The sequence below is a fragment of the Pteronotus mesoamericanus genome, unplaced genomic scaffold (genome assembly GCF_021234165.1).
Source record: "Pteronotus mesoamericanus isolate MK-2021 breed Mesoamerican mustached bat unplaced genomic scaffold, CSHL_Meso_final contig_347, whole genome shotgun sequence".
Lineage (NCBI taxonomy): Eukaryota > Metazoa > Chordata > Mammalia > Chiroptera > Mormoopidae > Pteronotus > Pteronotus mesoamericanus.
Genome location: NW_026555137.1, coordinates 19177065 through 19196017, shown reverse-complemented (window position 1 = coordinate 19196017; position 18953 = coordinate 19177065). Strand labels below are relative to the sequence as shown.

Genomic DNA, 18953 nt, shown 5'->3' with positions numbered 1-18953 from the left:
TCCCTCTGCCACCACGGCCTGCCCCTCCCCCTCCGTCCTGGCCTTGTCCTCGCCGTGGGAGGTGCAGAGGGCAGGACACCGGCACGCCATGCAGCAGGGACCTGCAGAGCGACTCGCCTAATGGCCCTGGACTCCGTCCGTTCCTCGCCCACACGGTGGGCACACACTCCAGGACACAGGGGTGTCTGAGGACAGAACTGGGCAGTGCCGGTCAAGGGCTCATGACGAGTGTGAAGCAAATGTCACCACACGATTGTGACCATTAGCCCAAGTTTGGGCACTGCAGTCACCTCCTAGCATGGTTCCCTCTCTCTTTCCACTGGACACTCCCCTGCAGTTTCTCAAACTATTCTCACTGTTGCCCTTGCTGAGGGCGCATGCACGCACTGAGACCTCTGAAGTGCCAAAGGTCAACCTTGATTCTTTTTTTAAAATCCTCACCTAAGATATATTTATTGATTTGAGAGAGAGTGAGAGAGAGGAAACACTGATGTGAGAGAGGCTTCCACTCGTACCCTGACCAGGGATTGAACCTGCAATCTAGTTACGTGTCCTGACTGGGAATCGAACCCGCAACCTTTTGGTGTACGGGATGACGCTCACCCAGCTGAGTCACACCAGCCAGGGCTCAACCTTGACTCTTATCGCATGTGCTACGCTTTAGTATTTTGATTCTCTCCTAGTTCCTTTAATGAAAATATTAACTGTGATGGATGAAGTCTATTGGATGACCCATCTTGAGCCACGGCTCTCTAAGGTGGCCACAGGCTTAGACGGCGTCTTTCTCCTCTTTGACAGCTTCCCCTTCCTGTTTCAATCCACTCTCCTGCGGCCGCTGCATTTGCCCCAGGTCGGCCTCGACCCCAGCCCTGCCCTCCCCCAGTTCTTAACAGCACCTGCCGGTCCCCGCCAGATCACCTCTTTCCTAACGCTGCGCCTTTGTCCGCGGAGTTACGGGTGCCAGGAACGCTGTGCCCCCACCGCCCGCCTATGACCGCAGAGGAGCCTCCGCATCGCGGCCCCCTGGGAACGCTCCCAGGGAGGTCAGCGCCCCTGCGTCGTCACCGCCTGCAGGTGGGTGACGGGAAGGACCGGGGCCACATCCAGGCTCGGCAGGGAAGAGTGTGCCTTGAGAGCGTGTCATTTTGGCAAAGCGGGGCTGCCGGTGGCAGAGGGCTGCCTCGTGGCCTCCGCGCCCCAGCCAAAGCGGGCTCTCTCGCCCTCTGCGGACACGCACCGCTGACTTTGTACTCCTTTATGGGATTATAAACAATTGCTTCTCAACATGTAATCATGACTTTGTGCATTTGTGATATTTCTTACTTGTTTGGAAGCCCTGATGGGTCAAGGATGATATTTAACTCCCCTGAACATCCACAGGAACTTCTGGTTTATTCACTCACACATATTAGGTAACATATTTGATCACTACACGAATGACTTCTGTCATTGAGGTTGCAGGCCTAGGGCAAGGCAACCTGGGAAATATTTTGGGGTGTGGGAACCCCCCAGCACCGTACTTCTCAACACACCTCTCAGACTGGGCCACACGCAGTAACTGAACATCCCAGGAAGACAGTCTTGTCCGATGAATGGGGACAATGTAGCCAGACCGACCCCGGGGGCAGCTGAGACCGGCTGGCTGTCCTGGAGCAGAAGCACAGGGATGCTGCCCACAGCAGCGGGCCCCGTGAGCCCAGGCAGTCCTCCGGGGCTCCAAGGCGCGCTGCGGTGGCAGCTCAGGGAGCAAACATTTCCTGAGCACTTGCAAAGTGCCATGAGCAGCTGTCCTTGTCACTGCCGCTCAAATGAAACTCAGTTGTGCCGAGGTTTTGCAATGTTTGAGGGTCAGGACGACATGGTCGTAAAGCCTGGCACCCTTGCCTGGCACCTGCTGGACGCTGCATGAATGACTTCCCTGGACCTCGGTTTCCCCATCTGTAAATTGGGACAACACACCCACCCTTCCTTTGGGGGGAATAGAAATAATAGAGCCACTGCCCCAAGCTAAGTGCCCAGAGAGCCCTAATCGTCTGCCGAAGTTACTTGGCTCCACTGAGATGTGGGCACCACCTGCAGCCCGTCCAGCCCCACGGCCCTCGCTCTTCCCGCAACACTCCTCACTGCCGGCCGCTCGGGAGAGTTCGGCCTACTGCTCTCAACGACCGATTCCTCCCGAACGTCATTTCATGGAACATGTGACTGTAGAAGTAAATACCACTCTACGAGGATGTGTTACTGATCAATAGTCAGCATCTGCGTTCGATGTGAAAGCCAGGAAGGACATGAAAACAAGACGCGCTGCCAGACAGGACAGACGCCACCAACTGGGCTGGAAACCGCTGTCCAAGCCTCAAGCCCCAAGCCCCACTGGGGGCCCAACGGCAGCCTCCTCCGGGCGCTTCCTGGCCAAGCCCGTCACAGCCACCCCCGCTCTGTGCCAGGCAGCCCCCCGCTCCCTCCAGGCCTGACAGGTTCCTCGCTCCAGGTGCAAGGCCTCTACCTCAGAAGGCCACCTCGGATTCCTCAGTATCAGTGTCCCTGCGCCACTTTGTTCTTGGCTCTAAACCAGAACGTACTACCGGGTACTGGGTAATCTACATGCCTTTCCCACTAGACTGAAACTTCTTAGGAGAATGAAGCTACTACTGTTGTTCTCAGAGTTCCAGGGCCTTGCTCAGCAGGGCACCGAGTAGGCAGGGTCGGGTGAAGTATCGGTCGGGTAAGCGAGGCTGCCTTGCCCTCCTCCTGCGTTTGAGTCCCACCCCGCGCTGCGCTTTCTATTTTGGTTTTATAGGTACCACATGCTGGCGCTTTCGTGCCTCCCCCCGGAAGGCACACTCCACAGGCTAACAAAGAGCGCTCCCTGGCTGCGTTCCGGGATGCAGCCTGTCTGCTGGCCACGCAGAGACAGCCACAGTACGGTGCCACCGTGCCCTGTGCATCCGGGGCAAAGAGATGATTCAACACTCCCCAAACAAGCGCACAGGATGCAAATGCTTTCAGAAAATAGACCAAACGTCCAACTGAACCAAAACAAGGAAAAGCACCAGGCAGAGACGCAGAGCCACCTGCCAGCCCCAGTGTTAGGGGGGCAGGTTTCCTCAGGTCCGGCGTGTCCTTGGCTGATGGACCATAGGTTTCCTACAGAGAAAGGGACTGGCAGCTTCCTCGTGTCCTGGAACTCGGCAGCTGCTTCTAGATCCTGACCCCATACACCTACTCTTTTTTTTCTTTTCAATTTAATCTTTATTGTATTTTTTTTTCACCCACATACCTAGTCTTTGAGGGCAGCAAGGAGGCGCTGAAGGTGCGAGACAGCCCGCAGCCGGAGGACGGCCAGGCATGTGTGAAGTGCCTACTGTGTGCCAGGCCCCTGCTGGGCACGGCGGCCACCCTGCTCACGGCAAAGCCTGCTGAGGGAGGGCATTAGCTTTGCTTCCCCATGTCCAGGCAGGTCACCCTGCCTGGGGGAAGAGGGCGGTCTAGGCCCCTGATCGGGCCAGCGATCAGTTTAATCCACTTCCCGTCACCCACAGGTCCTCCTGTGCCAAAGCTGGTTAAAACGTCAAGCCCACGGTTCGCTAAGGTTGTTGGCGTGAAAAGGAGACTCCAAGCTCACCTGGGCAATAGCCCCAGGGAAGGGGGCAGGGGGTCCCCTACCTGTGCCTGGTATGTCACCCACTGCCTGCTGCAGCCACCTGAGGTCACAGGGCCCAGCCTGGCGGCCTCCCCACCCCTGTCCAGGGCAGTGTAGCTCAGCTCATCCTACACAAGCTAGAGAGGAGATCCCACCTGCCTTCCTTACATGGCAGGGGTGGGGGTGGGGTAAGGAACTTCCCTTGAGGGCCCCGTGAGCAAGCAAACCTTCCAGCTTCCCTCAGGGAGAGGCAAAGCTGACCCCGCCTCTCCCAGCTCACAGGTACACCCGGGCAAAGTCCCCGTCAAGGCCGGGAATGCCCCCCTCCTCCCGGGAGAGGTAACTATGCGCTCAATTCAGGCATAGACAACTGATACCAAGTCTTTCCCAAGACTGGGGTGGAAAGGGGGAGGAGACAGCTACATGAAGGGAAAAAAATTAACCTCCTAAAGATAGAAAACGATGACAAATTGGTAAGGAGTCGCAAGGTGGTACAAAATGATGTTCTGGAAAGCAGGGGTCGGGGAGTCGCCGTCCAGGACTCCAGTCCTGCTCAGGCCGCCCACCAGCCGAGGCCGGCCCACCCTCGGGCCTCAGGGTCCTCATCTGGAGGATGGGGACAGGGCGCCGTGTGGCTGCAGGCAGGCCTCTGCGCACAGGGGGCAGACGTCCACCCCGGGGCACGTCAGCCCTCACCGGCCCTCGGTCTCCCGGTAACGGGCGGGAACTCGCGCGGGGAAACGGGCCTCGGAACATCGCACAGGGGCCCCGATTCCAGGGGCGGCCCCAGGGCCACCCCGCGCTCAGGGCCTGCACTGGGCTCTTAGCCCAGGGAAAGCGAGGGAGGGCCTGGGTCTGCGGGCACAGAGGTCCCCTCCCCGCCGCTCGCGGGCTGGCCCTCCCGGCCCTCACCTGGCCCACCTGGCCAGCGCTGGGATTCCTGGCCACCCCACTGCCTCCTGGGAGGAGGAGTTAGGGGCTGAGAGGGGTCGCTCTCTGCCCTCCCCTTCCATGTCGGGAAGCAAGGTTGCTCCCACTCAGGCTGTGTCTGAGTGAGGCTCCGTGGCAGGCTCCTTCCCCTGGTCTCTGCCTCACAGCTGCTGAGTGGGGGCAAGAACGTGTTTACAGGCAGGTGGTGGCGTTCCTCTCCCCTGCTTGTCCCGGGGGGTTCCCAGAGAGCTGGGGCTGCAGGCTGAGAGCCAAGGGAGCCGCCTCTGCCTGCGGGGGGGGGGGCGCCCAGCAACACCTGGACTTGCCTGGGGGAGGGGGATGCTCCAAACCTGGGAAGCAAGTGTGCATGAGTGTGGGGCCACCGGTGAGTGGCTGGGCGAACCCAGCGCCACAGGCCAGGATGGAGCTGAGGCCACCGCGGGTGCTGCCGCGGGTGTTGCCGCGGCCGCTGCCACCAGATGTGTGGGGGGCTGTGCAGGAAGCAGCCGGTGCGTGCTGGCCGCAGCACCGGGGGCAGCCCCGCGGACCCTGCAGCAGCAGCAGCTCAGGGCAGCCGCGGAGACGCCAGGTGCCACCCCCACAGGCAGCTGCACTGCAGGACGCCTCCGGGGAACAGCAGCCCCCAGGCCAGGCAGCCCAGGGCCTGGTGCCAGGAAAGGGGACGACCCTGCCGGGGTCCAGGCCCCGCCCCCACCCCAGGCGTTACCTTCCACTTTGGTGAGGGTCAGGACTGGACTGTTGCAGGCGCTGAGCGGGGCCACCCTGGCCGAGTGCTTCTTCATGGTGAGCGGTCCGCCTGCAGGAGCCACAGTCGCCTACATCCTGGGGCCGGCGAGCGCCCTCGGTGCCGGCGGCCTCCCCGAGCAGCCGCGCGAGGCTCGCCGCCCAGGCCCTGCCCCGGCTGCCAGCTCCCGCTCCCGTCGCTGAGCTCACTGCGGCGGCTGCCCCGCGGAGCACATCTTCCCGGCGGCGGCCGCGCAGCCACTCCACACGCGCACAGCCTCCCGCCTGGGCTGCTGCGAACTCCGACGTCACGGCCAAGTGCGCTCCCCACGCCCACCCCGGGCTCACCTGCTCCACCCCCGCCCGAGACGCCCAGCCCGCAGCCGGCTCTCCCTCCCAGCCTAGTCCTGGCTGCCCCTGTGGGGCAGGCTGAGGGGCAGCCCCAGCCCCTGAATCAGCCCTGAGCTGGACCAGAACGCTGCGGGGGGCCCTGAGAACTTGACCTCAGCGCTCCACAAGTTTAGAAAAGGAGGTGTTTGCCTCTGGGTGGAGAGCTGACTCCTTGCCACGCTGAGTCCTGAGTTGTTGGCTGACAGGCAAGAGCCAGAAAAAAGAAAGCACCCCGCGCCTGCAGGAACTTCCATGACAGAGTCTGCAGTGTAGGAGCATGTTAGTTTGTGTGGCCCCGGGATCCGCTCTTTTTTGGGGATGAAGCAGCAGAGTCCACGGAAGCAAAACAGCCACAAGAAAACAAAGGTTCTGGGAGATCCTGCTCCTGCCCCAGTCACTGCCCCAGCCCCGGGAGCCCGAGGCCCTGGGAGGCAGAGACAGCGTCCCTGAGGGGGCTCCGGGGTCTCGGGATCTCGCTGCCGCTGCAGCAGGGCAGGCCCCGGCCTCCGCTCCCCGCAGACCCGGCCGTGGGTTCCCGGCCGATGATGCTGGTTAAAAGGCAGTGACACGCCCGCTGCATCGCTGCCCAGCGGAGCCCCGAGCGGCCCCCCGAGCGGCCCCCAGTCCCCAGGGGCAGCCGTGCCACGACGGCGCACCTCGTCCTGCCGCTGCGCTGGCAGCCGGGGTGCACAGGGCGGTGTGGCCTCTCATCCGCACACGCCCAGCCACCTGTCTCGGTCCTGGGCGCTGCTGGGAATCTGGAGGGTCCGCGGGGACGCAAGGCCGGTTTTGTGGTGACTGTGAAGTCCTTACCCAGGGTGTCAGGTCCTCCCACTCTGCCTGGCTTCCTGTCTCGAAGGTGACCTTCTCCTGTATGACGTCATTCTCGCCCCCCAAGAGCTCACTCAGTGCAGTGGGGAAGGTGGGTAGCGACCTTAGAGCAACAGGGCCCCCTCGCTCGGCCCCTGCCAGCTGCCTCTGGGGGCACCCGCCTGCGTGCCCCCAGGCCTCTGGCAGAAGCCGCTCCTGGAAGTGTCTCTTGTGGGGTTCTTGCTTTCCTTGCCCTCTTGAACAGCCGTAAGGAACAGAATGGCCCCCGAGTCCCCAGAAGCCAGGGCTCTCAGGGTTGGTTTCTCGGGGTTCTATCCAAGGAGGGGTTTTTAGGGTCTCTGCAGCGCCCTCTAGTGGTAGCCTCCACACCATAGACCTGTCTCAGGGAACTTGCCCCAAGACTCATAGAGATGACACCACAGGAAATCATTAAGCCACCCTTTCCTTGTGAGAATTAAGAACAGATAAGCTTAAAGCAAAAGAATCTCTTATATTTTAGAGGGCCTTTTAATTAAAACATAATATTCCTACGTGCCGTCTCATAGAGTCCTTCCATCAGCAATTCCATACACTGGCACTAAAACAAGCATCACCTAACAGCACCCATTTTTTGAGCACTTCCTATGTATCATGTACTGCATTAAATGTTTCACATACATCATTTCATTTCTTACAAAAGCTCTAAAAGATTGTTGCCACCTTGTTTTCCATCTGGGGAAACTGAGGCTAAGAGAGGTTAAATAAAATTTCCTAGGCCATAGCGTGTGTAGTTGGCCAAGCAGGGGTTTAAAGCCAAGTCTGACAAATAAAAAACCTGTACTAATACCTGCCTGTTGTTCTCTTACAGAGCAGCACCCCCCACCTGTTGGTTTTCCTTTCCATGACGTTAGTTACCTGCACAACAGTGGTTTGAAAGTATTAAATAGAAAATTATGGAAAAAAAGTCTACCCATCCGCTTCAACTCAGCACATGGGCACTGTGACATCTCGCATCATCACAAGGGAGAGTGTGACTTTGAGAGAGAACGATCACATTCACATGATTTTTATTACAGTATACGCTTGTAATTGTTTTATTGTATTATTAGTGATTGTTGTTAACCTATTACTGTGCCAGACTTATAAATCAAGCTTGACCATAGGTATGTATGGATAGGAACAAACAGTGTATACAGAGCTCGCTCCCAGCTGTGGTTTCAGGTCTTGGAACATGCCCCTTGTGGGTAAGAGGGCGCAGCTGTATCATAAGTGTAAAACGACAAAATTCCACCTGTTTCCCTTTGCGAAAGAGATACACGTCACGTTATCACCTTTCATTTGAATGTGACTTTGGTAGATTTCATGCTCATGGCACATCCTGGGGGACCTAAGCTCCTGGGGTCTCCCCGAGGCCTCCTGTTTCTAGTGCACGTGCCACTGAAGCGTGCACCCCAGCTCCTCAGCCTGGCCGGTCCACACTCCTTCTACGGGGCAGGTCCCAATGAACATACCGAATAAATAGTGCTCTTTTTGTTTGTTAAATATCTACTTTCTATTTATTGCAATGTTACAAGTCAAATAGATAACAATCAAATATTACTTAATTTAGTATTTAATTATCTAACCTCCCCCGCCCCCACGACCTGTTGCCATCCAAGAGGTCCTCACCTCCTCCCGTCTGCTGACTTCTGCTTATCAAAGAGGAGGGACCAATCGTCACCTCCACTCCGTCCCTTAACTTTAAGCGCTCAGCGCTGTTTCTTTTTTTCTGTATTCGACTCTCGTTGCCTTGTGTGCTCTCCTCCCTCCTGTTTCAACCAAAAAACCTTAGCCCTCCCTCTCTGTGCTCTTCCCTCGACCTCTGGGGAAAAACCCACAGCCTTCCAACGCCCCCTTTAAATCAGGAGTTCCTGCCTGACCATCTGAGTACAGATACTCCTCAGTGCCCACCCCTTCTGGGAGTAGGGGCACATATTTAAAAACTCACATAAATAAAACATTATTCTAGAAATGATCGCACCAGGGACTGGTGCAAGTGCACACCAGTGTTCGGAGGGTTCCGACCATTTAGAGCTCTGTGCTGGAGTCAGGCTCTCGTGACCTCACTCAGGGATGTGCAAAGTCACACTCGTAAGCAGTCGCTGGGTTTTGTGTTCTTAGCATCACAGCCCGAACACTGAAGTGAGTTCCCGGACCAGACACGGAGTACCAGCCTGGATGCGAGACTCCCAGAACACACGCAGGGGTTTTATACTCGCTGGCCCTCCCCCAACAGCCGCCTTGCCTGCCCCCAGTCCCACCTGCAAACCAAAGACAAAGGGGGTGCCAGGGTGAGGGGCACAGTGGAACGCTTGCTCCTTCTGCCACGAGGGGGCTGTGTTTCGCTGCACCCCGCAGGCGGGGCCCAGCCTGGCCCTTTAGGGAGAGAGGCAGGCAGCCCTGGAGAAACACTGGGAACTGGGGTGCTGGTTGGTTCCTCACGGCCTGGGGGCTGTGGGCACTGAGCCTGTATTTAGCCTCTCCAAATAGCCTGTGTTGCCCCCACAACCTGCTCTGCCTTCCTGGACTCACGCCCACCCCGGCTGGTCCTGGCTTTCCTATGACGCCCGGCGTGAGTGTCCGCCGTCCGCGGCTCTGTCCCAGGAGGCGTCCGCTCCCGTGGCTGAGGGTCCGTGGTTTATGAGTCTCCAGAGGCCAAGGCAGCGTGGAAATGCCTTGAAGGGCAGCCAGCAGCTTGACCTGAGCTCCAGCTCTGCCAGCCACAGTAGCCAGCTCCAGGGGTCCCTCGGCCTCTCTGGCCTCAGTTTCCCTACTTGGGCCCAGGAGGGTAGAGCCCATTGTCATGTTCAAACTGTGTTTCCTGGTCACTGTGCAAAGCAACTCTACTTTGACCTGTTGGGTTCCATATTAGATCTGCTTTATAAAAACGTCCTCACTGTAAAAAGAAAGTTTTGGAAACCATGGGCTGGATACTCTTTAAGGTCCTGTGTGGTTTTAAAATTTTCCGAGATAAGACAACTGTCACTGCCACAAAAGATCTTAAACTGGCCTGTCCACACTTATTCTACTGGGCAGGCCACAATGCAAGCGCCCAATAAATGTCTGTCTTTTTGTTTTTTTTAGGTATCTGCTTCATGCATATCTCCAGTTAGTAAAGAGACTATTGCTGTAAGTGGTTTTCTCACTTTTTTGACATAGTCAGAAATGCCTTAATATTTAGCAAAATTCTTAGAATTATACATTAAAGAGGATGAATTTTATTGTTTGTAAATTATGTATCAATGTAAAAATTGGGAAATACATTTCCATGTACAAATACATTATAACTTATCTGAATGGTTGATAAAATACTACCTTACCACATGTTAGCACCTCTACTCTATTCTATTATCTTTATTTCATTCTGTTCTACTCTTTCACTGCAAAAGAAATGCTGACTTTACTCAACTAAGTTGGTTTTATTATGATCCACTCATGGTCCATCCATGTGGTTTGAAAAATACTTTTAAATACTATATGCTTTGTAAGTTATATGAAGCTCTTAATTCATTCAAAATAAATACTAAAAAATTTAAAAGCCAGCTAATATTTCCAATAGTCAGAAAACAGACCACTTCAATTAATTCACTTTGAAATATTAATCCTGTTTCATAGTCCTTTATGGTATAAAATAGAAACAAAAGCAAATTATTTTTGTGGTTCCCAGTGTTCACAAATAAAGACTTAAAGTAGTTCCAGGAAGGAGAAATGGAGTTCTACCCAAACACGCCAGCCTGCAGCATTCTGGGGCCTTCAGAGGGAGTGAGCGTTGGTGCTTCTACCATGGGAGAAAGTCTCACAATTCAGAGAAATTAATTCTTACCACCGGGCAGCTCGTTTCCCGACCTGGCAGGAATAATGGACAACCTTTTCGGTAACTCCAAGTGCAGGGGCAGGGACCCATTGGGCAGGGTGCTCGGTGGCCCCTCCCACCTGCACACACCTCTTCCTCAGCGAACGGCACCGCCAGGACCAACTCAGGCTCGCCAGGGTCCCAGCTGGACTTCTCCTCTCTCTCTAGGAAGGAGTGTCAAGGTTGGGTGACTCCAGGCAAAACACCAAGAGGCAGGGTCCCTGGGTGTGACCGGTGGGCGTCCAGACGCACGCCCTTCGGGTCCCTCCGTGGCTGCTCCACAGTCACTGGACAGTGGCTGGCTCTGGGTCCTGCTGGGCCCCGAGCTGGGACCATGATGAACAAAAGGAGAGACACAGGGATGTGGACGCGATGTCTGGTTCCTTCCTTTGTGGGTCCTGCGCTCGGGGGCAGAGGCCAGGGCGCGGTCCCCTGCAGGACCAGGTCATGGCTGGCGGGAGCTGAGCAGGGGCAGCTGCCCAGGGACAGCAGCATGGCCAGGAGGGAGCCCCTGGGGGGACAGCTGGGTGGCGGCGCCTCCCTCTCCTGGGACCTTCAGAGACCTAGCTGGGTGCCCCTGCGGATCAGGGCGTAGAGGGACAGCTCGATGTCTGGTCCCCAGTCACAGGCGTGCACCAGCCTCGGGAAACGGGCAGGCCAGCTCCCGACTCCGAGTCGGCGCGGAGGGGCCGCTGCCTCTGCACGGCTTCGTGGGGCGAGTTGCTTGATCTCTCCGCACTCAGCCACTTCATCTTTAAAAGAGAGATCACACTAGCAGATACCTTACAGTGTCAAGCGCCCCTAATAGGACCTGGTGAACAGTAAGCACGCAAAACACATCAGTCACGATTTCTGGTCTCTCCCTCCAGACTCCTTAACCAGGCGGGGCCCTCTCTGGTTTGTGACTCTCCAGTGTCTCACACAGTGTGGGGCTCAGAGAGCAGGGGCTCACAGCAGGGAGGGAGGATGGACTCACAGGACCCAGAATTCTAGCGCTTTCTAGGACTGCCTGCTCCTCCCTCCTCTTACCCTGTCCTTTCTGCCCCCCTGGTACCAGGAGGGAGGGCCCTGCTGGTACCTACCCGGGCCCTTCTGCCCAGGGCTCTCCTCCTGCCGGCTTCGTCTCGGTGGAAGTCCTTCGGAGGCCAGGACAGCGGACTCAAGGTGAGGAGGCAGATCTGATGCCATTTAGTTCAGAAATAGCTGCCTGCTTGTGCTCCGGATGACTCATCGACCACAGCTGGACTCCGGTCCCCGTCCTTGGCTCCCCGTCCGGTGGGCAGGACTAGAACACTGACCTACATCGGATCCTGGTCAACGCCTTCGGCTGGGGTCTGTTTCCAAGGGTGCATCAAGGGGACTGGCTGTCACATGTGGCTTCGAACGAAGGAGGACGTGTGCTTTTGGGCAGGAGCTGCTCCACCCTCTTGTTCCTGAGTGCAGGGCGCGCCAGGACCCACAGGCTGGGTCACCTCCGAGAGGACACAGGGGGCTCAGGCTGGGCATACAGTTTCAGACGTCCGGCTCTCAGGCCAGGGCCGCCCTTACGCTTCTCTGCCCAGCCCCGCGGTCACGCGTAAACTTGCTTCAGCTTCCTGCTGGGCTGCAGTGCCGTGCGGCAGGGCCCTGCTCAGAACAGGGCCTCCGTTAGCACCGCTGAGGAATAAGAAAGGAACTGCCCGGGCAGGAAGGCACAGGAGCCGGCGGTGCAGGCAGACCAGAGGCTGGGTCCGGAGGAGCCTATGCCGCGCCCGGCGGGCAGGGGCTGTGGGGCTGGCTTCCTGACCTGGCTTTGGAGGGAACAGCGCCGCCAGGACCAGGAGAGTCCTGCCCGTTGGCGAGAGCAGCCCGGCCGCACACACCCACTCTGTGCTGTGGCCCCCGGCCCCCGCCCCTCCCACCGTCCCCACTGGCTCCTTCCTCGCCGAGAGCCTGGCTCTCCTCCCCGGTTCCCGCTTAGGCTGGCAGCACTAGGAGCCCACTGAGCCGCGCGTCCCGGCCAGCTCGGCCCCCCGTGGGTCCTAAACACACCAGACGCCCACAGGGGCAGGGAGGCTGTGTGGCGTGTGTCCTTACAGGGCTGGCACCGCGCGTCACAAGGAGGTGCCCACCTCCCATGTTTCCCTCCCACGGCTGCCCCATGGCCCTCCTCAGCGACAGCTCCCTTCTCCCCTCGTACCCTTGCCCCCCACTCGGCGCGGGCCTGCTCACACAGCCGGCCCCGGGCCCACTGTCCTGCCGCCCCGAGACGGGGAGGCTGCGGAATTCCAGTGACTAACGTCCTTCTGCGGCCAAGCCTGCCTCTCTGAAGTCGGTCTGGGCTCGTTCTGGCCACGGGGGAAACGTTCTTCTGGGTAGGGGTGCACCGGGCTCCCCAGCCCAGGAGTGGCCACGGGCTCAGAGCAGAGGGAGCGACCCCTGGCACAGCTGCCCCCCTGGGAGCCTCAGGCTGCAGGAGGCCAGGAGGCCGGGGCCTTGGCGCGGAAAGTGCTTGTTCTGGTGTGGGGGAGGGGCTCGCTGCTCGGTGACCAGGAAGGTGGGTGCCGACCCGTGACATCCAGGCGGGACACGCTGAGACCTTTACCACCGAGCACTGCCCACTGAACGTCTCCGTGAGCCCACCGGGCGAGAGCGCGGGTCCTACGGGGACAGGTCACCCGGCGACCCGCCAGCCCCAGCACACACAGCGCTCCAGGTGGGTCCTCCGAAGGAGAAGCGTCAGGAATTGCCACTTTCTCCCTTGTTTCGCACACGATGTTTGTGGACCAGCCAGGGCACGTGGAAGCCTGGGGACAAACACATCAGGAATGGCAGGGGACACAGCGTGGGGGGTGCAGGACAAAGGGTCAGAGATGTTTTGAAATTTAACTGGATATGAGGAACACGCCTCACTTTCTGCAAGAGTAAACAAACCAAAACCGTCTTGAAGGCCAAAGGCTGTTCTCTTGCTTCGGTGCTGAAAGAGAAGGTCCCACAGAATGTGGACAAAAGCAAGAAGCAGCTAAAGGTCGGGATTGTCACGTCTTCTTCCCAAAATGACTGGACAGCGTAGAGCAAGGGGCAAGCCTCCCGTATCCTCTGCAGCTCCAGGTGGGGTATGGAGAGGTACACGTATGCGGGAGGGTGGGGTGTGTGTGTGTGTGTGTGTGTGTGTGTGTGTGTATGAGGGGTGACCCCAAACCCCCAGAATTTATTTATAAAAATTGTGTATTTAGTCTTACATGTTTAAACTTCAGCCACCTTCAAAGCAGTCTCTATTTGCTGCAATACACCTATCGAGACATTTTTTCCATGGCTCAAAGCAGTTTTTGAACTCATTGATTTTGATGCCTTGCAGTGTTTCTGCTGTTTTTTGTTTCACCTCTTCCACATTGGCAAAATGTTTCCCTTTGAGGACTTTTTTCAACAGGGAACATAAAAAAAAATGTCGCTCTGGTGAGATCGGGTGAATATGGGGGGTGGGGCACCAGGGTCATACCGTTTTTGGTCAAAAACTGCTGAACATTCAGCGCTCGTAAGTCACCCATCGTGAAATGGGCAAATGCACTGAAAAGGTCTTCAAAAAATTCCCTGAAGCCAAACGCAGCCTCTCACAGCAACACCAGCTGGTGCACTGACCCAGATGGGCTCCCAGAACACTCACCTAGCGGGGGAGGCCTGTACTAACTACCAGGGGCCCGCCCTCCAAAAGATAATTCCATTCTTTTGGGGGGTTCACCCTTGTATATGTGTGGGTATGTGTGCATATGTATTCAGAAAAAAAAAACAAACTAAAGAGGCGACCAGTCCGCCCCCACCTAACTACCATAAATAAAAATAGGGATTCATTCACTTTCCCCTTGAGACTTTTCTAAAAGAGAAGGTCGTCCTCTTTTAGGAGTCCAGCCCCACAGGGGATGAGCTGCGACCAGTTCTGATGTGTGGGGAGAGCCGGAACGAACGGCCCGAAGGCAGGTCTCCCGTCAACAGACACCAACGCCGATGAAAGAGGCCATGGCCTCCGGCGCAGGAGGGCTTCCCTAACGGTGCGACGGCTTTTTCCTTCAAAATATTTAGGCAATTCCTGTTCTTTTTTATATAAAACTCTTTCAGATTCATGCTTGTAAAGTCGTTGGCTCCCGGTCTTTTTAGAAGTGTCTGTTAAAACATCAAAGGCAAACGCAGGCCCCTTTTCCGTATTGTTACTGCTTTGTGTCCTCGCGTCCTTTTTGGGTCCTTGCTGGGCCGTCTTCAGAACACGCTAGCACAGAAGTGGAGAACGAGCAAGCTGCTGTTGACAACAGCGTCGGCTTCTTCCTGCAGGAGTGAGGGGACGCGGCGGTGAGCTCCCGTGTGGGTGACAGTCACCAGCCCTCCCTCGGGCAGGCACCCGCTTTCTGGCGGCTTCTTCAGGATGCTCGTCTCTTTGATGCTGCCTCGGCGGGCTCCCTCCTGGCCGGCTCCCTCGCCTCTCCGTTTGTGCCTAGCTGGAGTTTTATTTTGCCCTCGACTGCACTTGAGTGAAGGGCTACTGTGTCTGCGTGTGTCTCAGGTAGGAGGGCTGCCACCTCCAGGCGCCCCGGCTGGGCTCTGTGGCGCCCAGGTGCCTCGCGATGGCAGGTACTTGGCGTACAGAGGCTCCAGCCCAGGAGGGAGGCCTGCGTTCCCACGAGGGTGGAAAAACAGCAGAATAGCCCACAACGCATTGTTTTCACTCTTTTGGCATATTGACCAGTCATCAGCTCCAGGGCATGGGTTAGAAATTACTGTTAGACTCAGTGTTATCAATGGAGTTGTGTGTACCCATACGTATTGCTTATTAATACAAATACTCAGCACAGAGTTGTTTGGTCTGGTGTGTTCTCTCTACCTCCGAAAGCTCAGATGGACAAATGGTGCCACAATTCCACCCTACCCCTTCTCTCCAGCTTTCCTTCCTACCATCTAAAACGTGCCCACTTCCGTCTTCACCTCAGCCCCTCCTTTAAGCCCACTCTTTTTGTCAAACTACAAACATGGAAGCAGTGAACAAAAATCGCACCATGAAAAGGAAAAGACCTATGCGCGTCCATGTCCACGCCTCAGGTTCCACGCTCCCCGCACGGAGGGCCGGCCCTGGTGGCCGCTGCTCTTTGGGAAGCCAGCTTATGGGAAAAACAGGAGAGGCTCATCGATTTTTGTTTTAACCTTGACGGCTTATTTAAACTGGGCTGGCATCGAATGCTCTATAGATAGCAGGCTCCTCATCTGGGATCAGCAGTAACCCAAGACACCTGAGGCAGGCAGGGTGCCCGCAGCGGGGAGGTCCGCCTCCGGCGGTGGCGCTTGCAGCCTGCGGGGCGCACGGCACCTGCAGCCCCTGGGGGCTTATTTGATTCATGAACGAGGTGGAAGAAGCAAAGCTCAAAGGGCCCCACTCAGCTGCCCTTGGAGCTAATGCAACACAAAAGCTTAAGGTGTTACCATACACTAGAACAAAAAAAAAATCACTTTCATTGTAAAATATTTGTCTACGGCCTGGCCCAGAAATGATATAGGGAAGCATCAGTTTGTTTCGCCCAGAAGTATGGATCCGCAGGAAGGGTCTCTAGGCGCCTGAGCAGCAGGGATGGGATGTGCGGGAATCACACTGCGTTGATCCATTCGCAGCGTGGGGCCCCTGCTGCCCCCGGGTGACAGCTTGCCCCACTCGCTGGTGGGCTCTGGGTGCAGCTTACAGACACCCGCCTGTGCCCAGGTGAGGCAGGGCCTGGGCACCGTTTGAAAGCACAGCATCCCTGGGGTGTGAGGCGCCTCGGGAATCACCTAGCCCATCGGCCTTCCCTTGGGCCAAGAAGGAGTAAAATTAGGAGGATGAAAGAGAAACAAAAGCCCAAAGGCTGTCCTGGGAGCAGTATGTGGCAGCGACCTAAGTTTGCCTCCGGCGGCGCCCGCGGGCCAGCGAGGAGCTGCTCGCAGCTGAGGTTGCTCGGAGCCGGCACTTCAGATCGACAGGGCTGGCGCTTACAGAGAGGCTTCCGTGCGACAGCAAAGAGGCCTCTCGTTCTCCGGCTTCAGTGTGACACTGTGGACAAGATTCAGGACATTCACGGTGCCTTTAAAGGGACTCTGTTTTCTGGACAGGAAGCTGTGCCCTAAGGGAAAAAGTCTCAGTCCTAAGGTAAAAAGACCCAAGAGGGAGCGCTTCCCAGCCCCAGGGCACGTTCCCGGGAGGAGGGGCATTTGCGCGGGGAGGGAAGGTGCGTCAGGCCAATGGCGCCCGGCAGTTTGTCAGAAAGGGAGGCAGAGGCAAGTGGCAATCTCTCATTCCTCACCATCACGAACGTGAAGAATCAACTTCACTTATGGGAAAAAGAGGACGACCTTCTCTTTTAGAAAAGTCTCAAGGAGAAAGTGAATGAATCCCTATTTTTATTTATGGTAGTTAGGTGGGGGGGACTGGTCGCCTCTTTAGTTGTTTTTTTTTTTTCCTGAATACATATGCACACTTATGGAAGCTGCCTATACAGATGGCCAAAGGCACATAAAAAGATGCTCGGTATCAACAGACATCAGGAAAATGCCAATCACACCACAATGAGATCCCACGCCACAGCCCGCGAGGACGCTGGCGAGCGTGTGGAGAGAGGGCGGGGAAGCCGTCATGACTGATGGCAACACTGTCCAGTGCGCAGCCACGTTAGAAGGCAGCCTGACGGTCCCCCAAAAGGTTAAACATCATCATTTCATCGTCTGGCCCTCAATTCTACCTCTAGATGGGTACCCAGGAGAAAGGAAACATACGTCCCTTTCATTGAGTCCCTATGAAGACTAGGACACGAATGTCCTTAGCAGCGTTATTCTTAACAGCCCCAAATGGAAACATCCCAGGTGTCCATCAGCGGATGAGGGAATAAAGAAAACGTGGAATATCTGCAGAATGGAATGTTATTCACCCGTCAAAGGTACTGGTACAAACGTTGGGACGAGGACCGGCGGAAGGCAGAAAAAAGGAGGGGGAAGGACCCCAACTTTTCATTTAACCCCCATGGTACCCGCCCCCCTATACACAGCAGGAGATTTAACACTGGCTGCCCGTCTGATCCGTTGGAAATTCACACCCTGAGCCTGCAGCTGTGGCTGACGGGACAACCTTGGGGGCGAGGTGAGCCTTGGCCTCTGTGTTCCCAGAGTTTCCCAGCGTCTCTGAGGACCGAGAACCAGCAACCCAGAGGATGAACCCCACACCCTGGCCAGGGAGACTCACTTCCCCAGCGTGAACTCGAACTCGCTCGTGCACCCCCGCTTCTCACGTCCCTGTCTTCTAGGCCCGGCCCCGTGACACCGCAGGTACTCTCCCGGCACCTACGCCTCCCTGTGGATGGAAGCCCCTCCTCCTCCTCACTTCTGAAGATGCAGATCAGATGCCCCCTCCTCTGAGAAGCCCTCCCTGATCCTCCAAGGCAGAGCTGGCCTCTTGTGTGCTTCCGTCAACACTACGTGTGCGCAGAACCCAGGTGGCACCTGCAGCTCCCAGCGTGTGTTCCCAGCAACACTCGGTACCAGGGGCGGGGGCTGTGGGATATGCTACCCAAGACGTGCCCTCCCCCTGGGAAGGTTCACAATGTGCATTAGAGATGGTCTGCAATAAAAACCAAAAACACGAAACAAAAGCTGGCTGAACCCGGTCGCCCATCGTCACTTACTAGACCACAGACCCGTTTCCCCAGCCCAGCACTTACGAACACCTCCTCCCCCGCCCCAGGCGTTGCTGTGATTGTTTGTCTCAATCTATTTCTCTCCTGGACGGGTCATGATTCCTTAGCTGTCCGCCTCTGCTGCTCGGCAAACTTCTGGCGTTAGCACCCACTTCTTGAACAAACCCCTGAAGATGGACTGTGTGTCCTCACGAATTTTCTCTGAAAGGCTCAGCTACTGGGATTTCTGGCACTCGCTTTTCTAGAATGTTCCCTCAGGAGGAGTGGCTGGGTTTCTGCTCCATTCTCGCACAGGCCGAGCCCCCAGCCCTGCATTGCTGGAGCAGATTCTTGCCTGCCCCACACAACAGCCACGAAAGGCGTATCTTCCCACCTGCTCCCTCCTCGGCTTCCTCGGTAAAAGAGATACACAGTCCAGGTAACCGGCATGGAAGTGAGCGAAAGGCCTCTGCAGGGACACCTTTCTTACTTGAGCAGAAGGTGCTCATCATTGTATCTGAACACCTGTGGATGGCTGTTCTAGACCTTTCCTCTCCTCTTCCTGTGAAATTGCTCAGCTGACTGGGATGACCACCCACTAACTAGCTCTCCCGGCCGGGAGTGCAGGTGGTTTCCACGCATCGACGCATCTTCCTGAATTTGCAGTATGTTGAGGGGAAGACGTGGCAGAGGTTTCTAACAGCCCAGCAGTAGCTCTGACTCCGGTCTGCGTTGCTTATCTGGAGTCGGTCTGATGTTGAGAATAAAAAATGTGGGTGTCCTTCAGCTGCCTCTGTCTTTCTGGTTGGTCTTTCAACACAACAGATGTGTTACTGCTTCAAACATGCTCATGTTCCAACCTGAGGCTGGTTCTTTCGAAATGTATTTTCCC

The 18953-nt window shown here is 56.6% G+C and overlaps 1 protein-coding gene across 2 annotated transcripts in view; it reads right to left on the bottom strand.

Moving 5' to 3' along the window:
• SLC35F3 (solute carrier family 35 member F3) overlaps positions 1 to 18953 on the bottom strand; it is a 272142-nt gene that overhangs the window by 78015 nt on the left and 175174 nt on the right. Inside the window, exon 1 of one of the 2 annotated variants that reach the window (XM_054576488.1) lies at positions 5298 to 5417. The exons of the other annotated variant lie outside the window; for it this stretch is intronic. Within the exon in view, the coding sequence (XP_054432463.1) occupies positions 5298 to 5373 (76 nt within the window). The 5' untranslated portion in view covers positions 5374 to 5417. Of the gene's footprint in view, positions 1 to 5297; positions 5418 to 18953 lie in introns of those variants that run through there. 2 annotated transcript variants of the gene reach the window in all.